General features: G+C 58.0%; 1 protein-coding gene and 2 long non-coding RNA genes across 4 annotated transcripts; 2 read left to right on the forward strand and 1 right to left on the reverse strand.

Moving 5' to 3' along the window:
• Window positions 1–7,999: 7,999 nt before the first annotated feature.
• Window positions 8,000–11,010, forward strand: LOC149121942 (uncharacterized). Of its 2 annotated transcripts, none has more exons than XR_016221335.1 (3): window positions 8,000–8,423; window positions 9,785–10,327; window positions 10,537–11,010. It is a non-coding gene; the product is annotated as an uncharacterized LOC149121942 (long non-coding RNA). The 2 variants fall into 2 exon arrangements; XR_016221336.1 differs by having other exon boundaries at window positions 9,817–10,327.
• A 4,647-nt stretch (window positions 11,011–15,657) lies between these two features.
• Window positions 15,658–18,854, reverse strand: KAZALD1 (Kazal type serine peptidase inhibitor domain 1). Its single transcript, XM_017348659.3, has 5 exons — window positions 18,741–18,854; window positions 17,787–18,350; window positions 16,520–16,680; window positions 16,291–16,438; window positions 15,658–16,154 (listed from the first exon to the last, which is right to left on the reverse strand). The coding sequence occupies exons 2-5, from the start codon at window positions 18,292–18,294 to the stop codon at window positions 16,069–16,071; spliced, it is 903 nt and encodes a 300-aa protein (XP_017204148.3). The 5' UTR covers window positions 18,295–18,350; window positions 18,741–18,854; the 3' UTR covers window positions 15,658–16,068.
• Window positions 18,240–21,468, forward strand: LOC149121943 (uncharacterized). Its single transcript, XR_016222001.1, has 2 exons — window positions 18,240–18,369; window positions 21,216–21,468. It is a non-coding gene; the product is annotated as an uncharacterized LOC149121943 (long non-coding RNA).
• Window positions 21,469–21,725: the final 257 nt, after the last annotated feature.

The raw sequence follows: 21,725 nt of genomic DNA on the forward strand, positions 1-21,725 counted from the left end.
CCCTGTCCTGAACCATGCCCACAACCCCCAGGACCTATGAAGAGACACCCTGACTTCTGTCCGAGGAAAACCAAGGACAGGACCTCCCCAGCCCTCCTTTTTCTGCAGGAAGAGACACCCAGCCTCTCAGAGGGGAGGGTTCAGCTCACCGACACCGGGCGACTCCCATGTGCCAGGAACGTTCCCAAGAGAATATGATCGTGAATCATAGCCAACATCTCCCCTTGTGGCACTTTTGTGCTGATTAGGCGGGGCTAAGGTGTACGACCAGGGGAGGGGCAGCAGGCATTTCATGGCTTACACAACCTTCTCCCAGCTGCTCTGCATGCCAACCTAGGTCCTGCTGCAAAGGGATTTGGGAAATGCCAATGAAGTCCCTATCAGTTGCCTCTGAGCTGCGGAAAGGCTCCTCTGTGGGCCTGACCTAGTCAGGCGAGCCCTTCGAAGGGTCTGGACTCCTCCAAACAGCAGTGGATCTGTCACTGCCCTCCCCTTCCTGGGCTTCCGCTGACTGACTGCCGGTGGCCAGCAGGGCCTGGGGCTTCCTGCTTGTTCCACATCTTTTCTTCTTGGCTGCCTGCCCTACAGATGTCAGACTTGCTTGGGCAACCCACACAACTGCTGAAGCCAACTCCTGGCAAAGAATTTCCTTGACATTTTATATGGACATCTGGGGTCTGCCCCTTGAAGGCCCACCTCCTTAGGAAGAGCTCAGAGCATCAGGAGACTGTGACACCACCCCCACAGTCCCATTAACCAATCCCTTTATAATAAACCACCTCTTGGGTTTGCAGCCTGACCAACTGATACACTCCTTTTGAGGAATGAGGACTATAGAATCAGATACAAAACAGAGGGTGACCGAAGATTCATGGCTAGTAAGTGATCAAACAAGGACTGAAGCCAGGCTTCCCACTATGTCATCATGGCCCATGCAGCAGCAGGACCTGGCTGCAGGCAGGTTGCACCTGTGCCCAGGTGGGAAGGTGTGTGTATCTACTCCTGTCCCCACCCAACACCTCATGATTCTCCAGGATCACTGTGGTTCAGTAATCATCACTTCTTATCCAGATCTTTTCCCTCCCACTGGCTCCCAGCCTTCTGTCCTGGGTTCTTGTTGCTCTCTGCTTCCTTCCTGAGAATGCAGGCCTGAGCTTGAGAATATCGGGTGTTCTCTCTGAAGAATCTCCAGAACCCACCTTCCAGATCCAAAGTCTCCCACCTGAGCCCCTGAGGGATGTTGTCCTGGTGTAGTCTCAGATCTAAGGACTCCATGGGGAAGGCAGGTGCTAGGCAGTGTGGGGAGAGGGGAAGAACTCCTAAAGACTGGAATGAAGAGCAAGGGTCTCTTGCCCTTGTATTTGAGAAAATCTGAACTTGGAGAATCCCCTTTCCCCCAATCCCCAGCTCCATCTCTCCCATTCCCCTGAGAGAAGGAAAGTGATGGTATCCCAGCATCAGAGCCTGTGCCCCACTTTCCATTCTCTACCTCTGGTTCTGATTTACTGCAGGAACTGGAAGTTAGACTCCTTTTTTTTAAAGTTTTTATTAGAAAGGCAGGGTGATAAAGAGAGAAAGGGAGGAGGGGAGAGAGATCACTCTTCCAACTGCCAGTCCACTCCTCAAATGGCCACAACAGCCAGGTCTGGGCCAGGCCAAAGTTAGGAGCCAGGAACTGCATCGTGAATTGCCACATGAGTGGCACGACCCCACTGCTTTCCTACAAGTCTGGCACTCTGTCATGGGATTCGGGCATCATAAGCAGCAGCTTGACCTGCTGTACCACAACACTGGTCCCAGGAGTCATGCTCCTGCTTGTCTTCCCAGAGATTCTAGGACAACGATGTCTGATCACTCCTAAGTCAGTACTTCTCAGGAAACTCAGATGGCAGTCTAGAAGGTGGGCTGTGCCTCCCCCATCAGACTGGAGCCTTTCTGAAAGTAAGGGTCATGTATTTCCCCTCCCAACAGGGACTTTCAAAGGCACTGGCTGTTTCTCATCTAACTACCCCCATCTGCCTGACCCTGAGGTGTGCAAACAGTGAGTTTCAAAGGGTGTGTGTGTGTGTGAAAGTGTTGCTAGTGGTGCCAGCACATGGCAGAGCTGCCAGGCCTCTGGCAATGTGAGGCCTGCTGAATAGGCTGGCATGGTTTTACCCTCACTGACAGCTCTTTAGAATCCATTCAGTTTCTACCCTGCTGTAATCTCTGGATGATGAATATTTCCCCTAATGAATGGAGGAGAATTGGATTAGGCTGGAATGCCTGTGAGCTTAGACTCTGATTAAACCTCCATCTGTGCAAGGCCTGCCTGTGAACAACTCGTTATGTGTGATTTTCCAAAGGAAGGGAAAGTGCTGTTGGTATCTGAGCTCTGCAGAGGAGCAGGAGCAACATGGAAGCAAAATGCCTGTGCAGACATTGGACAGGGTCTGGTTGCTTTGCCTCTGACCACACCCAAGGTCACCTCTTCCTCCCAGCCAGCTTATCTCATGAGGCTGGAATCAGGCCAAGGGTCTCCCTAGGCTCAGGTACCTGCACCTTTCCCAAGAGCCCAGCCCAGAGTTCCTCTGAGCCCACACATGTCTGCCTTCCTGCAAGGAGCATTGATCAGACAGGAGCTGCTTTGGGGAAAGGCAGGAAAAGGAGATGTCATGAGCGCAGAGGTAACATCTGAGGATTCAGTTTCCATCGGGTGCAGCTCCAGCTCTATGTCTGCCTCCCAAAACCTTCTTTACCTTCAAAGGAAACCACAGGGGGTTGGGGGCCCCATCCAGGGCGGGCATTTAGTTATTCTAGCCCCTTTGCTGGTCAGGACCAAGGACAGCACCCCCGCCATTTCAAGGATCTCCACCACCCTTTGTCCGCTCTTCCCTGCCACACACTCTACTTCCCCGCTCTTGAACTCATTCTTCCCTCTTCTCCTCCCCTTCCTGTTGTCCCTCCCCCTCTCTTCTTCCTCCACCTCTGCTTACTCTCTGGCCCTCTCCCAGGGATGGTGCCTGGCTTCTGGTTCTTCACCACCCCAGGAACCCCTTAAGAAAAGTTATGTAAGCACCTCCTGAAGCCTATCCTGCCCAGCCTCCAATAAATGCCGTGTTCCCCTGACTGGCTCTTTCCTCTTACCCATCACACACACACATACACACACACACACGCACACGCACACGCATACACACACAGAAATCAGCTGTTCAGAAAGAAGGAGGGGGGGAGGGAAGGAAGGAACAAGGTCAGAGAGATATGTTTTGAAAGGCTGGACCACCCTTTCTCTCCTCAGTGGGGCCCAGGACCAGCCTACCGGATGTGACTGTGGCCTGGACCACAGTCCTGCCCTCCCCTCTCTTTTACCCTCCCCTTTCCCCACCCCTCCCCACTGTCTCTAGGAAAAGCAGCAGCAGCTGCTGCAGAAGGCATTCCCTTCAACGAGCATCAGCAATTGTCGTGACTGAGTGTCCCAGCCTTCCTTCCCGGTTAATCTAACTTGGGCAGAGTTGAGGTGTGCTCTGGCTCTGCTGCCTCGGAAAGACAGAGAATAAATAACAAGCCAGAGGCATAAACAGATGTGCAGATATATGCAGCTGGCGCTTCCCTGCCAAATTACCATGGACAGAACACTGGAAGGGGGCCAGGATGCCTCCCCTCTGTTTGGAGTTTGGCCACCAGGACCCGTCCAAGCTCACCATCATTTGGCAACGTCTGAGTGAGGGGAGGGAGTGCCAGGGAAGGGAGTGAAGAGGCTGCAGGTGCCCTTAGGTTTGGTGAAGTGCTCCAGGTGGGGGAGGGACAGGGAATTCCGGCCAGGCCCTCCCTGAATATTCCCTAGGGTAGTCCCCCCAGAGTATGGCTGGAAGTGGCTTGAGGGTGGAATCTTCCCTTTAAAAAGATTATTTATTTATTTGAAAGTCAGAATTACAGAGAGAGATCTATCTGCTGGCTCTCCCCCCAACGTGGTGAGCTGAGCCAGACCGAAGCCAGGAGCCAGGAGCTTCATCTGGGTCTCCCACATGGGTGCAGGGGCCCAAGCACTTGGGCCATCCTCTGCTGCTTTCCCAGGTGCTTCAGCAGAGAGCTGCATGGGAAGTAGAGCAGCCAGGACTTGAATCAGCATCCACAGGGGATGCAGGCACTGCGGATGGCAGCTTAACCCACCATGCCACGGTGTCAGCCCTGAGGGCAGATTCTTATGGTGCTACATAGGTGCTGTGTTCCCACCCTCTCTTGAGTTCCTGGATTGGGCATTCCTTGATCTGTGATCACACCTGGCACTGCCCAGAGTTAGCCTGGAGTGCAGGTGGCAGACAGCAGCTGACGAGAACCCTCAGAAGCTCCCCAGCAAAACCAGGTGTCCCCGAAGGCTCCAGCCTTGGAACAAAGACTGGGAGAGAAATGGGCTAGAGTTGCTGTGGAACAGGGGACAAGGCAGGTGCGCAGGGAGAGGAAGCACAAAGCTGGAATGAGTGCTGCCAAGGGGAGCACTCGCCATGGATACCCTAGAGCTGAATTCAGAAAGATCCTAAGCTACTTTCTGGACTCCATTCAAATTAGGAGTCTTTTCTTCAGCTATGAATTTGTCTTTCTCATGCCAGGCTATTGCATGCACACCCAGGACAGGTTTTCCACACCTGATGACTGCCCCATCTCTGGAAGAGATGCTATGGATTATAGCCCATGGGGCAGGCGCTGTCTGCCCTGGTGAACCACAGCGTTATGATGATGGTGGGTGAACTCAGTTCTCTGGGAAGCAAGAGAGTCATACGATGGAAGTAAAAGTGATGGCCTCAAGAGACAAGGCCAGTGGTGGAGTGGAAGGGAGGAGAGAGGCGAAGTGGAGAGGCTAACTGGGAGTCTGGTGCTGCGCTTCACAGCCGATGGTGGGGTCCTGAGCCATGCAATGGAAAAGGAGCAGAGGGAAGAATGCAGGAAGCATTGGTGGGGCCTGGTGATACTGAACAGGAATCAGAGATGCACTGGGATACGCCCATGTAATGTAATGTCCAATACACGACAGCTTAGCCATGGATGGAGCCCTTTCTGTAATCTGACCAGGACAATAGACATAAACTCTACCATCCTGGGCAAATCTGGACACACAAACACCTTGGTCAGAGGTGATGATGTCAACAGAGGACATTGTGAGGCAGGGGGCAGGATGGAAGAAGAGAAGATAATGATCTTGATCTTGGACTTGTTGAGTCTGAGGTGTTTGAAGACAGTCACCTGGAAATAACCAACAGCCCAGCCTCTTCCAAGCATCCCTGGGTGTTTGCTTGGAAATGGTTGTCTCCAACTTGAAGGAGAAGTCAGGGCTAAATACATAGTGACCCGGTGATGCCTCCTAGGAATTCCGATTTCTCAGAAATGCTCATTCTTGTGCAAAATGACATACGGTTAAATGTGCACACTGTGGTGTGGTCTGTTAACACTTGGAAACAATGTAAGGGGCCCTGAATAAGGAATTGGTTCCGTCCATCATGGAGTGCTGCACCAAGTATTTCCACTCATTCTGGGACATCCATACGGACAGCCCTGGAGAATACCTCTATTTTTAGGGAAGAAGGCAAATTGCAAAATGTCATGCCAGGCTATAGCTTTACAATAACTGTTTAAAAACTGTGTGTGTGTTTGCACACAACCATGTAGCAAATACCTAAGAAATGGGGAGATGCACTGACTTGTTAGCAGTTCCCCATGGAGCAAGGAGGAGGACTAGAGGGAAGCAAGCGAGGGAGGCTTCCACTTCTGTGCACTCCTGCGTGTTCCAGAGTTTTATAAACACCGATTCCTAAACGATTTTAAAAATAAGCAACGATGAAAAGGACAGGACAATGTAAAGGGTTTTAAAGACAGACGGAGGAGGAGTGATGGAGTGATCTCATGAAGCTGAGGGTGAAGTTCTGGGAGCCGTGGAAGCAGAGATTAGGGCTGGGACTTGAGACCTCCTTCATAGAGGGGGCATCTAGGAGACAGGAAGCAGGGCGAGGGAAGAAACCCCGCAGTGCACCCCAAGAGGGTGCAAACCATTTCTGACCCCCAAGTTGCGGTGGGGGGGGCGGGATCTCCACTCTGCAAATGAAGCTGCCGGGACCATTCCCTCCAGACCTCAACCCTCCCTTCAGGAGCTTGAGCCCGCACGAGAGCGCAGCTTTGTCCCAGCGTCCCAGGCAGGTCCTAGGTGACCCCAGTTGCTCCAGACTCCATGCCCGCATCTGTCTCCAGTGCCACCCTAGCCCAGAAAGCTTAATCCCAGGCACCACACTCCTCCTCTCTCTCACGATGGTGTCAGAACTCCCAGCTCTTCTCCAGGTGTGGAGAATAATGGCCAGAAATGAATTCCATCTTCTGGAGCCAGCTGTGTGTGTGTGCTGGGACTGGGAGTGTAGGGACGAGGAGGGGAGAAAGCAGTGTGACTCACAGGGCCGCCTCCTGCAGACAGAACCTGACATGTGGGCTGTGGCCCGTTGAGGTGACTCCCTGCCGAGGCTGTCAGCAGGTTTCACCCTGCACTCGCATGCAGCCTAACTCAGGCGTCTCCTGCTCGCTCTCTGGCCTTCTCCCCTTCCCATGCCCTTTCCAGCTCACCCTCTTTCCAGCTTGGTGAGGCTTTCTTCCCCCTCTTCTTTTAACAGAAATATGTGGAGTCAGCTTTTCTGTTGGGGGGCCCTGGCTCCTTCCCAACCACAGCAAATTTTATAGATGATTGGGAGTCCAGGGATGCACACAGTACAAGGGGCAAAGAGACTGCATGTGCAGTGTGTGTGTGTATGTGTGTGTGTGTGTGAGAGAGAGAGAGAGAGAGAGAAAGGGGTGGGGGTGGGGAGAGAGGCAGAGTGAGCCTCTGCATCTGTATCTATGCAGCTGAGTGGTGGGTTGGGTTCAGAGTACGTGTAGACGGGAAGGGAACACAGCTGGCCCTAAACATCATCTTCCTCAGGTCTTGGAAGGTTATAGGACATCGGGATCAGCAGGATCTTTAGAATCTGTCTCACCAGCACCCCCCACCCATTTATAAATGAAAAAAGAGGTTCAGAGCCTGGTCTTCCAGTACACAGCCAGCTGCAGGGTAGCAGGGTTAGAACCCTGGGAGCAGGAGGGGGAGCAAGGCCGCGTCCTTAACTCAGAGACCTGCAGAACAGCTCCTGCGGGGCGCTCAGGGGGACTGTGGGAAGCGCATTGTGGAAGAGCCACGCATGGATTTCAAACGCGTTTTTGCACTAGAATATATTTATCTTTTAATTCCATTTTCCACGGACTTTTTGAAGTGCACAGATTTGACTAACAACTCTGCAGAGAGGTGAGAGAAGCTGCAATCCTCGTGGCCTCAAGCTGACAGAGGACAGGATCTGCATTGACAGCAGCACCTCCTGACCATGGAGGCTGCCTGCGTCCTGATGAGACCTCAACAGCAGCTCTTTCCCGGGAACACCCCAGGTCCAGGGAGCGGCTGGCTAGGAGCGCCCCACATCTGCCTCCTCTCCTTGGCTGCACGTTCCTGACCTTACGCTGAGTGCCCCCTGCCACATCCAGGCACCTAGCCTACAAAATACTTGCTTTCTTCTTATTTATAATCTTTTTAAAAAGTATGAGAGCAACAGCGAGAGAGGGCACTCCCTTGTAATGGTTCACTTCCCGAAGGCCTGCAGCAGCCAGCACCGGACCGAGCCAAAGCCAGGAGCCAGGAACTTAATCCAGTCTCCCACGTGGGTGGCAGGGGCTCAAGCACTTGAGCCATCACCTGGGCCTCCCAGAGGCTGGAACCCAGAGCAGAACTGGGACTCAGAGCCAGCTCCCCACCCCGGGGTGGGGGTGGGGGGCCGTGCTCGCCCCTGCCTTCCCACCCAGACTCTGCTGGCAGCCGCCTCCCAAGGGCTTGCTCCGCTTTTCTGAAGGGAACCCTCTCTCCCACCCACAAAGCTGGCGTTCCCTGTGTTCCGGGTTCTCGGCATCGGGAGTCGCTTGCCTTCTCCGAGAATAACCCGAGAGCCCTTTCTCGTCACTGACTGAAAGAAAAATTGGTCCTTAACAGGAGCTCCAGTCCTCGCCAGCGACAGCAACCGCGGCGCGGTGCCGACCCCTCCACGCCCGCGCTCCGAGTGGCGCGCACGGGCCCAGAGCCGGCCGCGCGCTCGAGCCGCCTCCCCGCCGCCCCGCAGCCCCCAGGAAGCCCGCGGAGAGAGGCTGGCAGGGCCCCGTCCCGCGTTCCCCCACCCTGCGCAGACGCTTCCGCGTTCTCGCTTCGCCCGCTCCGGTCTCCACTCCCCTCCTCCCGCTTTCTCCGCCGCAGACCCCGCAAGCGCGCCAGCGGCAGCGGCATTTGGGGGCCGAGGCGGGAGAGGTTAATTATTGCTCCCCCACCCCCACGTCCCCCCCCTACAAGATGTATCTGACTGTCAGAAGGGGTGACAGATGAAGACAAAGTACAGGTACGGCTCCCTCCCGCGAACCCGGCCCTCCGCGTACCCGCCCGGTGCGGGCGGAGGGGGAGCGCGCCCGGAGCCTTAACCCCTCCGACGCCGGCCCTCTCCGCGCGCCGGCCGCAGTTCCACGCCGGGCCCGCAGCGCGCCGCCCACGGAGCCCAGGAGCCCTGTGTGGCCTCCTCCGGCTCTGCTCCAGGGACCTGGGGTGGAGGGCCGGTGCGAGGCCTGGAGCCGGGGTCAGGAGCAGAGAATGTTACAGGTCTGCAAAAAGGGGTTCCCGGGTAGCCTAGGTAGACTGGGGGCCCAGGACCCCCAGTGAGAAGGGGGAGTCCCAGCGCTCTTCCTCCTCCCACGCCAACAGCTCCCTCACACAAGCCTCGCCCAGGGGCCCTTGTCGGGTTGTGCGCGTGTGTTTGAGTGTGGGATTGTGTGTCCGCACTGTGCGTACCTGTGGTGAGGTTCCTCAGCAGGCCCCAGAGTGCCGGAAACTGCTGGTATGTGTGTGTGTGCGTGTGTGTGCACGTGCACCCTCACGCACAGGGGCTGGGGAGGGGCTGTCTGCGGCCTGCCAGGGGCCTGTGCTATGACCATAATGCATTGTGTTTGTGTGTGTAGGAGAGAGCTGTTCGTGGAAGAGTGTGTCTCCTGGAGAATGTGAGTGTGTACTTGCACTTGAGTGAGAGTCTGTACTGGGGAGTGTGGACATCTTCCGTGGACGCCAGACGTGCACCAGTGTGAGGGACAATGTGGATGTTGTGTGTGAGTGTGGTTGTGTGTGTGGTTCTGTGATTGTGTTTGGTTATGTGTGTGTGCTTGTGTATGGTATGTGTGGTTCTCTGTGTGTGTGGTGTGTGTGTGATTGTGTGTGAATGTGGCTGTGTGTGCGCATGTGGTTGTGTCATTGTGTAAGTGTGGTTGTGTGTGGTGTGTGTGGTTGTATGTGAATGTGGTTGTGTGTGGTTTGCGTGTGGTATGTGTGTGCTTGTGTGTGGTTTTGTGTGAATGTGGTTGTGTGTGAGTGCCATTGTGTAAGTGTGGTTGTATGTGTGTGGTGGTGTGTGATGTGTGAATGTGGTTTGTGGGTGGTTGTGTGTGTGGTTGTGTGTGTCGTTGTGTAAGTGTGGTTGTATGTGTGTGGTGGTGTGTGATGTGTGAATGTGGTTTGTGGGTGGTTGTGTGTGTCGTTGTGTAAGTGTGGTTGTATGTGTGGTGTGTGCGGTGTGTGAATGTGGTTGTGTGTGTGTCGGGTGTGTGAGTGTCATTGTGTACGTGCGGTTGTGTGTGTGTGGTGCTGTGTGTGTACCAGCTGTGACCGCGGCCGCTTCCGCTGGCCGGCACCCCTCTTTCCTGACTGTCCTTTCTCCAGAAGCAAACGAGGTGAAGCAGTTGTTTTTCCAGTTCAACAGCGGAGTGCTCTAATGAAGTCGTCTTTAAAAGGGAAAGGAGGACGATCCGCGTCTCCGCGGTTCAGGGCGGCCCGAGCCCTCCCCAGTTCATCAAAACCGGAGCTCAAATCCAGTCCCTGACCCCCTTCCCCACCTCTGCTGACAGGCAAGGCGCCCCAGAAACCCTCGTTTCAAGTCCCAGCTTCTCCCGGGGACCCCTGGCTTTCCTGCAGCCCGCTCTGCCCAGCCCTGCTCCCAGTCACCAAGGGGCTTGTCTGGCCACAGGAAGCCCCCTTCAGAAGCTTCTTCCGGTCCTGCCTCCTCCCAGGACACGCAGGCCCCCAGCCCTGCTGCCCCTCCCCACGGGTCCCCCGAGCCCCGCAGCTGCTCTGAGCTTTATCTGTCTTCACTGACCCCGCTCAGCACAGTTCCGGCAGCTTCCGCCTGGCCCGTGTCTGTTCCCCATCAAAGGCCCCACTGGAGCGCCAGGTCTTCAGCAGCACAGATAACAGAGATGGATGGAGGTGAGGTGGGGTGCCCCTCCCGCACGCTCGGAGCTGGAGCCCTGGGTTCTGACAGGGGCTCCCGGAGGAGGGCCGGGCTGCCCAAGAAGACTGGAGCTCTCTGCAACCCAGTCCCTGCCCCTCCCCTTCCTGCCTCAGCCCCTCCCCTCTCCTTGAGTCCTCCTCCAGGCAGGCGCCAAGACTGACACACAGCACCTTCCCCACTGCAGCAGGAAGCTCTGCGCTGGGGCTGGGCACCCTGCCCCCACCCTGTGCAGGTCGTCGGTCCTGGAGCAGCAGCTAACACCACCGTTCACCAAGCACCAATTCCATGCCAGACACCTCTCCTCTACGGTCTCGGATTCTGGTCACAGCTCCTGTGGGGGAAGTTTTCTCACTATGTTGCCAAACAGGCCACAGAGGGAGGGCCAGCACTGTCGCCTAGTGGGTTAAGCATCCGCCTGCAGCGCCAGCATCCCATATGGCTGCTCCACTTCCCATCCAGCTCCCTGCTCATGGCCTGGGAAAGCCCAAGTGCTTGGGTCCCTGCACCCCTGTGGGAGACCCGGAAGAAGCCCCTGGCTTCAGCCTCAGTCCTGGCTCACATCTGGGGAGTGAACCAGTGGTTGGAAGACCTCTCTCTATCTCTGTCTTACCCCTCTCTGTAACTCTGCCTCTCAAGTCAATAAATAAATCTTACAAAAGAGAGAGAGAGAGAAACTTGCCCAAGGGGCTGGTATTATGGCGTTTTTTTGTTTTTGTTTTTTGGCAGGCTGGGCAGCCACCTGTAACATTCGCTTCCCACCTCAAAGTGCTGACTGCTCCTATTCCGATCCAGCTCCCTGCTAATGTGCCTGGGGAAAGCAGTGAAAGTGAAAGATGGTGCAAATGCTTGGGTCCCTGCCACCCACCTGGGAAACCTGACTGGAGTTCCTGGCTTCTGGCTTCAGACTGGTCCAGCCCAGGGTCACTTCCCAAATTGCCACAATGGCCAAGGGCTGGGCCAGGCCAAAGCCAGGAGCCAGGCACTTCTTCGGCTCTCTCACGTGGATGCAGGGGTACAAGCACTTAGGCCATCTTCCACTGCTTTCCCAGGCTCATTAGCAGGAAGCAGGATCAGAAGTAGAGCAGCCAGGGCTTGAGCTCAACCTGCTGTGCCACAATGCCGGCCCCTAATAAATAAATAATCTAAAAAAAAAAAAAAAACACCGTGAACTGAGACACAAACCTCACAGCCCCCTTCAACTCGTCCTTGACCTCAGAGCCCCCATAGTGGCTCACACACTGGGAGGGCCAGGGGAGTTGGGGAAGCTGCAGCCAGACTCTGGTGCACATGAGGGTGAGCACTGGGGCCTTCAGCCCTGCTTCTGGTTCCTGGGGGTGGGGGACAGGAGAAGGAATTGTCCGTAGGGTCCTCAGCTTTCACCGGGGGAGGCTGTCCCTCGCTCAGGCTCTTGCCGCAACTCAGAGACCTCGTCTTTCCCAGGGCTCCAGGTCTGGCTGGACACCCTGCAGTCCACCCTGCCCCCTGGGGCTTCCCCCAAGGGGATGGGACAACTCCTGATTGTGGGGCGACACCTGCCACCAAAACAGACTGCCTGACCTGTTCACTCTTTGTAAGGAGGCCTCGGTCAGCCAGATGGCAGAGAGCATGTCAAAGACAAACCCAGGCCGGCACCAGCCTGTGTCTTCATCAGGGACACAGCTCAGGTAGGTGAGGTCTCAACCTTGACAACAGAGGGACTGAAGGAAGGGAAGAGCGGCTGAGGAGGGACAGGAGCCAGGGTGTCAGGCCAGAGAGGGTGAGAGGGAGGGGCAGCCAGACGGTCCTGCCATGCACCCAGGGCGGGCTGTGGCCTTGACTGCATCTGGAAACTGTCTAGCAAGAGCAGGGGAGGCAGCAACGAGCCAGATACTCCTGCCCAGTGCGGCTCCAGGAGTGTGTGGCTGTGTGGGGGTGTTCCCTTGCTCGGACCCCCAGGCTGAGCCGGGCTGGAAGCTGGTAACAGCAGTTGGGCAGACAGCTGGGACAAGGCTTCACAGGGCACTGCTGTTGTGAGCGCTGCCCACCCAGATCGTCCATCGGCGAGTCCGCTGAGACATGCAGCTCACTCCCTCTGCCCCCCAGCACCTCTGGACACAGCCTGAGCAGAGGCGGGGCTAGCGGATGTTGGGCCCCCCAAGGAGAAGGGAAGGCTGGGGGACAGTGAGGGACAACTCCCCCTGAGCTGCTTCTATGCCCCCCTCCAAGCTGCCCTCCTCCCGCCCCCTGGGGCTCTGCCTCTCACCCCCACTCCACCGTGTTCCCTACCTCATTATCCCCTCCAGCCACTTCCCCATCCCAATATCCTCACTCCACTCCCCCTCCTCTGCAGCTGACTACCTCCCAGACCTGGTCCCACTGTCGCCAAGTGTCCCCATCATTGTCTTCAGAGAACCTACTTCTGCCACCAGCCTCCCAGACCCCAAACCCGCCCATGCCCAGCCCTGCACTGAGACCAGATCGTCACTAACAGTGCAACACCATCAGCAGACCTACATAGCTGCTCCCTGCTTGGGAGGAACTCAGCCATGCAGAGGGCTGGGAGAAAAACAAAGATGTTCCAGGAGTTAATAGCTGTGTCTCCAGCTTCTTTCCCACTGCCCTCGGCTGCTGGATGGGAGTTTAAGGCCATAGGACCTATGCCTTTGGTGTCATGTACATGTGCACGTATTCCTGTCAATACACACATGCACAACTAATGTCAGTATGCATGCACTCATACGTGCATCCTAGACTCAGATGTAAGCTCCATGGGAACAGGGCCAATTTTGTCCCGTGGTGGGTGGCCGCTGCATCTACAACAATGCTGATCTGTGACAAGTATTTATAGAAAGGACGACACACAATGGAACACATGCTTGCAAATAAAAGTGTATACACATATATATCAAAATATCCATATGCACAAAGCTTATGTACCATGTACCTAGATATACTTCCACGGGTGTCCAATATATGCACATTGACTACATACACATAGCCTACATATGTAACAGTGCATCTAAACACACATGTAACTTCTATGAACATATGAAAGATATCACATATGTACTTCACATCCATGTACAATAGACTAAAGAATACTAATGGTTAACACCTTTTTAGGCAAACCAGCTCAAGGCCCCTGGCCAGGTCGCTGCCACTACCAGAAACGCCCACCAGATGGCACTCTTTCGCCAGTTCTTGTTGCCAGAGATGTGGCCTCTTTCGGGTCAGGGACAAAACTTGGGGAGCCAGGTGTACCCCAGGCACTCCCTACCAACTCAGCCGGCGTGGAGAGCCTGTCCTCACCCCCAAAGCAATCTTGACTCTCTCCAAAGCCGGGATCCAGGCCCCCAGTCACCTAAGAGCCAGGGGTTGGGCTTGGCGGGGACCCCAACGGTTCAGACCAGCGCGGCTGAGGGACCCTTCTTCGGAGCCTACGTAGGAATGGGCAGCCAGGCAGAGCGGCCCATCCCCACGACGGCCCGGGGAGTCAGAGGCAGGGTGGTTGGGCACAGGCGGGACACTCGCACACCTGTACGCGCGGCCTCGCTGGCTTATCCTCACACCTGCCTGGAGGAATGGCTGACACAGCCTTCGTCCACCAGAGGCGGGGTGCAGAGCCGCTCGCCCTGGAGACCTGGACCCTGGGCCTGGGAGGGGCTCGTCCCGACTAACCCTTCCAGGCAGCGTTTTTAAATCCCGGCGGCGGGGGAGCATGGTGGGACGGAGGCGCCCGCCGGCGGGTCTCGGCTGCTCAGCGTCTGCTCTCCTGGAGCCTCGCACTTGGCGCGTGAGCCACGGAGGACGGGAAAGGCCGGGAAGGCTCGGAAACCCGTGGGGAGGCGAAGCCGAGCATTCCGGCGGCGGCTCGGCTTCCCCCTTCCCCGCCCTCTCCTCCCCAGGGAGCAGCGGGAAATTATTTATTAAAACGCCGCCCGCGCTCTCATTTATTTGCGGTGAATAATCCTCGGCTTCTCAGCGCGTTTATTAAACCTTTCCCGTCCCCGCGCCCGCATTACTTTAATAATAAATCGCGTGTCACTTCCCAGCGACGTTATTAAAGCCGTCCGCGGCGGCAGAGGCGGGGTGCGGGCAGAGCGCGGGCGGCGGGGATTCCTCCCACGCTAGGCTGCAGCGCGGGAAACTGAGGCTGCGCCGCGACACCCTGCAAAGCCTGCCACCGTGATCCAGGACCTGCGTGAGCCTCAGCTCGCGGGGCTTCGGGGCATGGCGGCTCCGCACTGCAGGTGGGCGCGCTACGGTCCAGGAGCCCGCAGGGGGCGCCTTCCAGCCCAGCCAGGCATGGATTCCCTGCGTGATGGAGCCGCACAGACCCCCGTTACCCCTCGGCGTGGACCAACCTTTCTCTGGTCCCCACGTCCAACAGCACGCCCCCCCTCCCCCGTCCACACTGTCCCTGCTCCTGCTGCTGTGGTCGCTTTGGAATCCGTTCCAGGACACAGCCCCCTCGCGCTGTGGTGCGCGCCTCTTGGGTTCGGCAGTAGAACCGGCGCCTGGAGCGGGGGCCCGGGACAGGGCGGCAGCAGAGGGAGGAGGAGGGAGGGGCGGCTAAGCCCCGCGGTTGGAGTTCCCTACCACTCCCCTCCCGAGAGGCCGGGCTCCCTGCCTCGGGCCCCCCAGAGGACAGACGCAGACGCTGAGCCCAAAGCAGTTCCTCCCGCGGTGGCGCCAGGCTCCGGGCGGGGCCCAGGCGCGTAGGAGGCCGTCGCCATTCGTACACGGATTCTTGGCCTCGCTGCCTTAATGCTTTCACTCTCCCCTTCAATCATTCAGCGAACGCTGCGCCTCGCCAATGTTCCTGGGCTACGTAAGGAAGACGCGGCGAGAGATTTGGGGGTACCAAAGGGTGCAGTTCTGTGCAAGCCAGGGACGACAGGTCACAATTGGGGCAGAGAGGAAGCAAGACTCACGCTGGCTTCGGGCTCACTGGAGAAGTGGGTGTGACCCACACAGGTGGCCAGGCTTCTCCCCTCCCCTATCCAGTTTATGCCTCCAAATGGGGGTCCTACCCGCATAGACCTGGGCCCCCGCTCTGCCTGGGGAGGACGGCAGGAGGGCAAGCAGGTTTTCTATCTCCATACCAACCCCAACGGAGGACAGTGCAAAGGATACCACTCCCCCCATCCCACCCCAGGGGCAGGGGCCAGAGCTGCAGCCCCTCCCTGTGCACCTGGCCAGCATGTACACGGAGAGCAGGACCTGAAGCTTCTGGAAACCAGAGTCCTGTTGGCTTGGGAGGGCCCCCAGGGATGTGCGGTCTTCAGGTGCACATCTGTGTGAACAGTCGGTGCAGACGCGTGGCTCTGTGTGTTTATAAATCTTTATTGGTGCTTCCTGTGCCCAGCCCTGTGCTAGGCTGTGTCCAGTACAGAGTGGTGTAAGATGTGCAGCTGGCTTGGTGCTAACCTAAGCCACGCTCCCCTGTGCTCTCTGGCACGACAGATGGCCAGCAGCAAAGCAATTGCAGTTAGTAAGGGAGAGAGGGAAACCTGTGGAAGGTGAAATTTGAGCTAAGGGAAACTGAGGTTAAGCAAAGGAAAGTAAGGAACCAGGACCTCTCTCCCTACCCTCCTGTGACTTGTCTCTCCCTTACCATCGCCTCCATGATTGCTCGTCCTAAGAGCCTTGGAGCAATGCACGAGGGGACCCTGCCTGCTCCCGCTTGCAGGGGCTTTTCCAGAACTGAGCCAGCCTCCACACCCTGGCTCCGGACCTAGTAGTAGTCCTCGCCCTCTTCGCTCTCAGCCTCCTCCTCCGGAACTAGGCTCAGCTGGGGGATGCCTGTGGAGTTCAGCTGGTCTGGGTAAAGAAGAAGGACCAGGAGAGAGGGGCTGTGGGCACCCACATCTCCCAGGCTGGGGGGCACCGCCATGCGCATGCACACCCAGACTGTTTCTTGCAGCACCCCGCCCCCAGGCCCCAGAATTCTCCTCACCTGGTGTGAGCACCGTCAGGGTAGCAGGGGCCTCCGTTTGGCCCAGTGAATTTCGGGCAAGACACCGGTAGACACCCTCATCACTGGGGCGCACGTCCTGGATCTGCAGCCAGCCGGTCACCTCGAACCTCTGGGGGCCACCCCTAAACTGAGGCCAGATGAGGCGTCAACACGGCCCTTCCAGGGGGCCCTGGGCTGCCCGAAGCAAGCCTCTGCTACCTGTCCCTACCTGCACGGAGATGTGGGGGTCATCCCCGGGCAGTGGGATGTCCAAGCCGTCCTTTCTCCACTCGATGGAGGCCATGGGGTAGGCGAACACCTCACAGCCAAAGATCACATCCTGCCCGGTGACATTCCAGATGTCGTGGGGCTGTGACACGATCTGGGGCTCTGCGGGGGAGAGGCGGGAGGCCTGAGAAGGGAGGGCACGGGGTGAGGGGTGCCCAGTAAAGACACGCTACTCAGGGACACGTCTGTGTGGGGACACAGAGCGTGCTGAGGGAAATGTACACCCCTCAGCAAAACATGACAGGCACACGCGGGCACACAGGAACGCAGATGCGTGGACACACAGGGAGCAAACACAGCATGGAGATGCACACACACCTTGCAGACACAGTGCACAAACAGGCAAGTGCAGGGACCCACACCTTAGCCCAGCAGCCACTGCGGTCCCTGACTGCTCCCCTGTCCTCATTCCACCTTCCCAGTCCCCTCCCCCCATGCCTGTAACCAGCACCCCCCTCCCCCTCTCTACCCAGGCCCAGTTCCCAGAGGCCCTACAAGCAGCCCTCTGTCCCTCCCCCTGCAACCACACACACACACACAGGGCTCCACAAGGTAACGGAGGACAACCTGAAACCAGACCTGAGAAGCAGACAAGAAGCCTGAGTGTGTGTGTTGGGGGGGGGATTGTTGGGACCCCCCTCCTCCGCAGAGGTGGGGGTGGGGGAGTTTGTTTTCCCAGCAGCCCCAGCCAAGCCAGACCAGGAGCTGGGGCTCAGGAAGTGAAAGTTACTAAAGCTGCCAGAGAGAACTTGAGATCTGAATGGACCCCAGCCCCCAGGGATGGGGGGAGGGAGAGCTAGAATCACTTCCCCCTTCCCTAATCCCTAAACGCAAGGGAAAGGAGAGACGCCGGCCAGCTGGGCTAACTGATCGCTCTCAGAATCCTCGAAACTAAGCCTGATTGTGTCTCATAGGAACCCGTGAACTCATAGGAAGGCTGGGGGTCTTTTCCCTCTCTCCATTGGCTACGTGCTTGCTCCCCGGAAAGCTGGTTCCTGCCAGCTGAATCCGGAGCTTGCATGGGGCTCAGACTAGCAGGTCGCCGCGCCCCTCCAGAGGGCTGCCTTTGCGAACCAGTGCGGAGAGCAGCGCTGTACGCTGGACGCGGGAGCCTTCCTGCCCTTATCTTTCTAGCTCCGCTGGCCAGAAACCAACGCTGTCGGGCGTTGGGGAGCAATGCCTCGAGGAAGCCCAAGTGCCGTGCGTACCGGATTCGCAGGGCCCTGGGTGCGCTACGGTGAGATTGGCGTCGGGCTGAGCGCGGGCCGCCTCCTGCAGGCGGCAGATCTGGGCGTAGGTGCGGCCGTCGGACCCGCAGAGCGGCCGCTGCGAGCTGCAGGCGCACAGCGGCTCTGGCACCTCTCCGCGGCTCAGGTCGCCGCCTGCGTCCAGCCGGCACTCCAGCTGCTCCCCACAGCGCCCGTAGAAATGGGCACTGGGGTCCAGGTCGCAGAGCTGGCCCTCCAGGTTGGCGCATTCCCAGCAGCAGCCGCACGCGTCGCGCACCCGGCCAGCCAGGCAGCCCCGCGGCGCGGCGCACTCTTCCGGGCGGCAGGGAGCGCAGCCCTCGCCCTCCGCTAGCAGCCGGAGCCAGCCGCGCCGCAGGTAATCCGGGCCTGGGGACGGCCTTGCGCTGGTCGGGGGCGGTGTCCGCACCACGAGCAGTAGCAGTAGCAGAGGCAGTGCCAAGGCAGCAGCGGGCGGCGGCGGCGGCATGATTACCGGGAAGCCCTGCGAGCCAGCACTCAGAGCATCAGCGCGTTGGCGGCACCCTGCCAGGAGGGAAGCCAGGTCAGGCGGTCAGAAACAACGCCCAAGCCCTAAGACCACCCTCACTGCTCCCTGCACCAAAACTTGGCCCTAGCAGTTGCCCCCCCTCCCCCCACCAACACAGAGACCTAGGGACCCCCTCAGGGCTATCCAGTTACGCCGGTTGGCAATTGATGGGGCTGATGGGAGTGGGGGCGGGGAGTGGGGAAAGGAGAGAGAACAGGGTGATCAAGTTCAAGCTCACACCCGCGCGCACCAACACCACGAACATCCTCTAAGTCGGATCCTCCTTGTCCCAGAGCTGGACAAGGCTCTACAAGACATCGTTAATGGGGTGAGAAGAGGGGTGAGTGATGCCCCTGGGGCTGTAGCCTGGGTCCCAGGGCGCTCACCTGGTGTCTGGGAAGAGACCCTCTGATTCCAGTCCAGAGCAGGTGGTGGAAAGAAAGCAGAAGCGCACGGTGCGCGGGGCCTGTGTGCCACCTCTGCTCCGGCCTGAGGCTCTCGGGGAGAACCCACCGACTGGGAGTCACAGAGCCGCCCCTCCGAGCCGCCCCTGCGCGCCCTCTCCCCGCCCCTCGACGTCGCGCCCGCCTTCCCCCCTAGTTCTGAGGCTGCGGGTTTTATGCAGCTACACGGGACCCTTCCAGGCCATTTCCCCTAGCCTGGCCCAAAAGTCACGAGAAGCCGTAACCGGACACCGCGGCCGGGAGAGGAGAGGGGGTGAGGACCCAAGTCGAGGCGCGGGGGTGGCCAGGGAGCTCAAAGCGTTGGCTGAGCGGCCAGGCCCTGTCACACCTGACTCTTCAGTCCCTGAGGTCGGCGACGGGGGCTGCGTATTGGGGGGAGGGGTGGTAGGAGATCCGGTGCCCAGTCATTTGCCGTCGACGTCTGGGCGCCCCTGGAGGGCAGGGCTAACTGCCGGCGTCTCCCCGAAGCCCAGGGCCGGCTTCCCGGGGGGCGCCTGCAGGCTTGTCCACCCAGCTCCTCCAGCGAGGATCCGAGCCCAGCGCTTCCATCTCCCTTTCCCCATCTGGACTCCTCCCTGCCCACATCTGGCAGGTGCTTCAACCCGCAGACGGCCGCGTGATTAAAGGTCGGAGCCGGCCAGCGGCCGCGGGGGCAGCCGGGCGGCGTCGCGCGGGGCCGGGATTACAGGTTTTGCTTGCGAGGCCAGCAGGGCAGGAGGCTTTCGGCCTCGCGGCCGCCACCAACGCCACCGTGGCACTTCGCGCTGGGGGCGGGGAGAAGAACGATGTCGGAGGCCCCGCCCCGGCCTGCCTCGAGCGGCTCTCTGAAGCCGCGCCGCAGTCAAGTTTGTAGGGGGCGGAAACCGTGATTTGCAGCCAGGGAGAAGGCGGTTTTAATCAGGCTCGGTCCAGAAGGCCTGGGCCGAACTGTGGCCCCGGCCGGCCCAGCGGGGCCGCCTCCGCATGCGCACTGGAGCCCCGTGAGTCGCGCTGCCGGACTCTCCCTTCCAAGAGCACCCCTGAACCCGGCCAAGCCCTTCCCCTTGGGGCTCCCGAGCTGCGTAGACGCCATTCCCGGCCAGAGGATCTCTGACGAGCTGGGCGAGGCCGAGCCGCCGTCCCCCGCGGCTTCAACCGAAGAGCGACCGAGAACGCAGCTCACGCGAGTTCTCAAAGTGTCGCGAGAGTCGCAACAGGAAACCTAGGAATTCAGAACAGGAAAAGCCCGCGGGTTTTAAACCAGGGGGCGAGGGGAGGGGGAGCGCTGGCAAAGGCAGCTGGGGCCGCTCGTCGAGGGTCGGCCCTCGTCGCTGGCCTGAGGGCACTGAGTGTTGCCCTGCGGCAGAGGTGGCCCCCGGGGAGCTGCCAGAGAGGGAGACCTGCGGAGGAGGGGCGCAGTGCCCAAGGGGAGGTTCCTGGCGCTGACTGGAGGAACACCTTGGGGCGGATACCGAGCGGAAGCAGGCCGGGATCTGAAGAATTCCAAGGCCTTAGAGTCGAAATTTGAAGAAAATTCCAGGGCCCTGGGAACTCCTCGCTCACCCCACTTTATTGCAGCCGGTTATTTACTGTGAGCGTTTGCTTTGAGTAGTTAGGAATCGTGCCTAACTCCCACTTTATCTTGTGAGTCTAGTCCCGCGACTGGCGGCACAGTAAATTCTCGGTAAATATTTGTGGATTAAATGTGAAAGACGTTTCCTGAGTGTTAAAGTCAAGTTTAACCTGGGTTTTCTGAGTGGCTGGTGGAGAAAACGACTTAGACGGGGAACGGGCGCCCTCTGGTGGGCATGCGGCTGGCGGCGAGGACCTGGCACACCGTGCATACCTTGGGCACCAGCGACGTTGACTGTGCAGGGGCTCAGTTTTAATTAAGTGCAGATTTTACTCCAGGAAAATGCCACATATTATAAAAATACTTTTAGAGGGGGTTTGTTTGCATAAGACATAATTTGAAAGTCTAGACATGGGACCGGCATGGCATAGCAGGTTAAGCCGGGGCCAGCATTGCCTGCATACCTTATGGGTGCCAGTTCCTATCCCAGCTACTTCAGCAGCTCCCTGATAATGTCCTGGGAAAGGCAGTGGAGGGTGGCCCAAGTGCTTGGGCCCTGCACCCACGTGGGAAACCAGGATGAAGCTCCTGGCTCTGGCTTGGGCCAGCCCTGGCAGTTGCAATCATCTGGAGAGTGAACCGGCAGATTGAAGACCTCTCTATCTCTTTCTCTCTCCTTCCCCCCGCCCTCCTATAACTTCCTTTAAATAAATTAAATCTTTTTTAAAAAAACAAATAAATATAGGGGCCAGCACTGTGGCACAGCAGGTTAATGCCCTGGCCTGAAGCGCTGGCATTGCATATGGGTGCCTGTTCGAAACCTGGCTGCTCCACTTCCTTTCCAGCTCTCTGCTATGGCCTAGGAAAGAGTAGAAGATGGCCCAAGTCCTTGGGCCCCTGCGCCCACATGGGAGACCCGGAAGAAGCTCCTGGCTCCTGGCTTCAGATTGGCGCAGCTCCAGCTGTTGCAGCCAATTGGGGAGTGAACCAGTGGATGGAAGACCTGTGTGTCTCTCTCTCTTTCTCTCTCTCTGCCTCTCCTCTCTGTGTAACTCTGACTTTCAAATAAATAAATCTTTTTTTAAAAAATCAAATAAATAGGACCAGTGCTGTGGCATAGTGGGTTAAGTGGCCATCTGCATTGCCAGCATCCCATGTGGGTACCAGTTTGAGCCCTGACTGCTCCCTTTCCAATTCATCTGCCTGGTGTGTCTGGGAAAGCAGCGGGGGATGGTCCAAGCACTTGGGTCCCTGCTACCCATGTGGGAGACCCGGAGGAAGCTCCTGGCTCCTGGCTTAGGCCTGGCCATTTGGAGAGTGAACTAGCAGATGGAATGTCTCTGTCTTGGTGTGTA

This window comes from Oryctolagus cuniculus, chromosome 15 (assembly GCF_051225735.1).
Source record: "Oryctolagus cuniculus isolate XC-2025 breed Fujian yellow rabbit chromosome 15, ASM5122573v1, whole genome shotgun sequence".
Lineage (NCBI taxonomy): Eukaryota > Metazoa > Chordata > Mammalia > Lagomorpha > Leporidae > Oryctolagus > Oryctolagus cuniculus.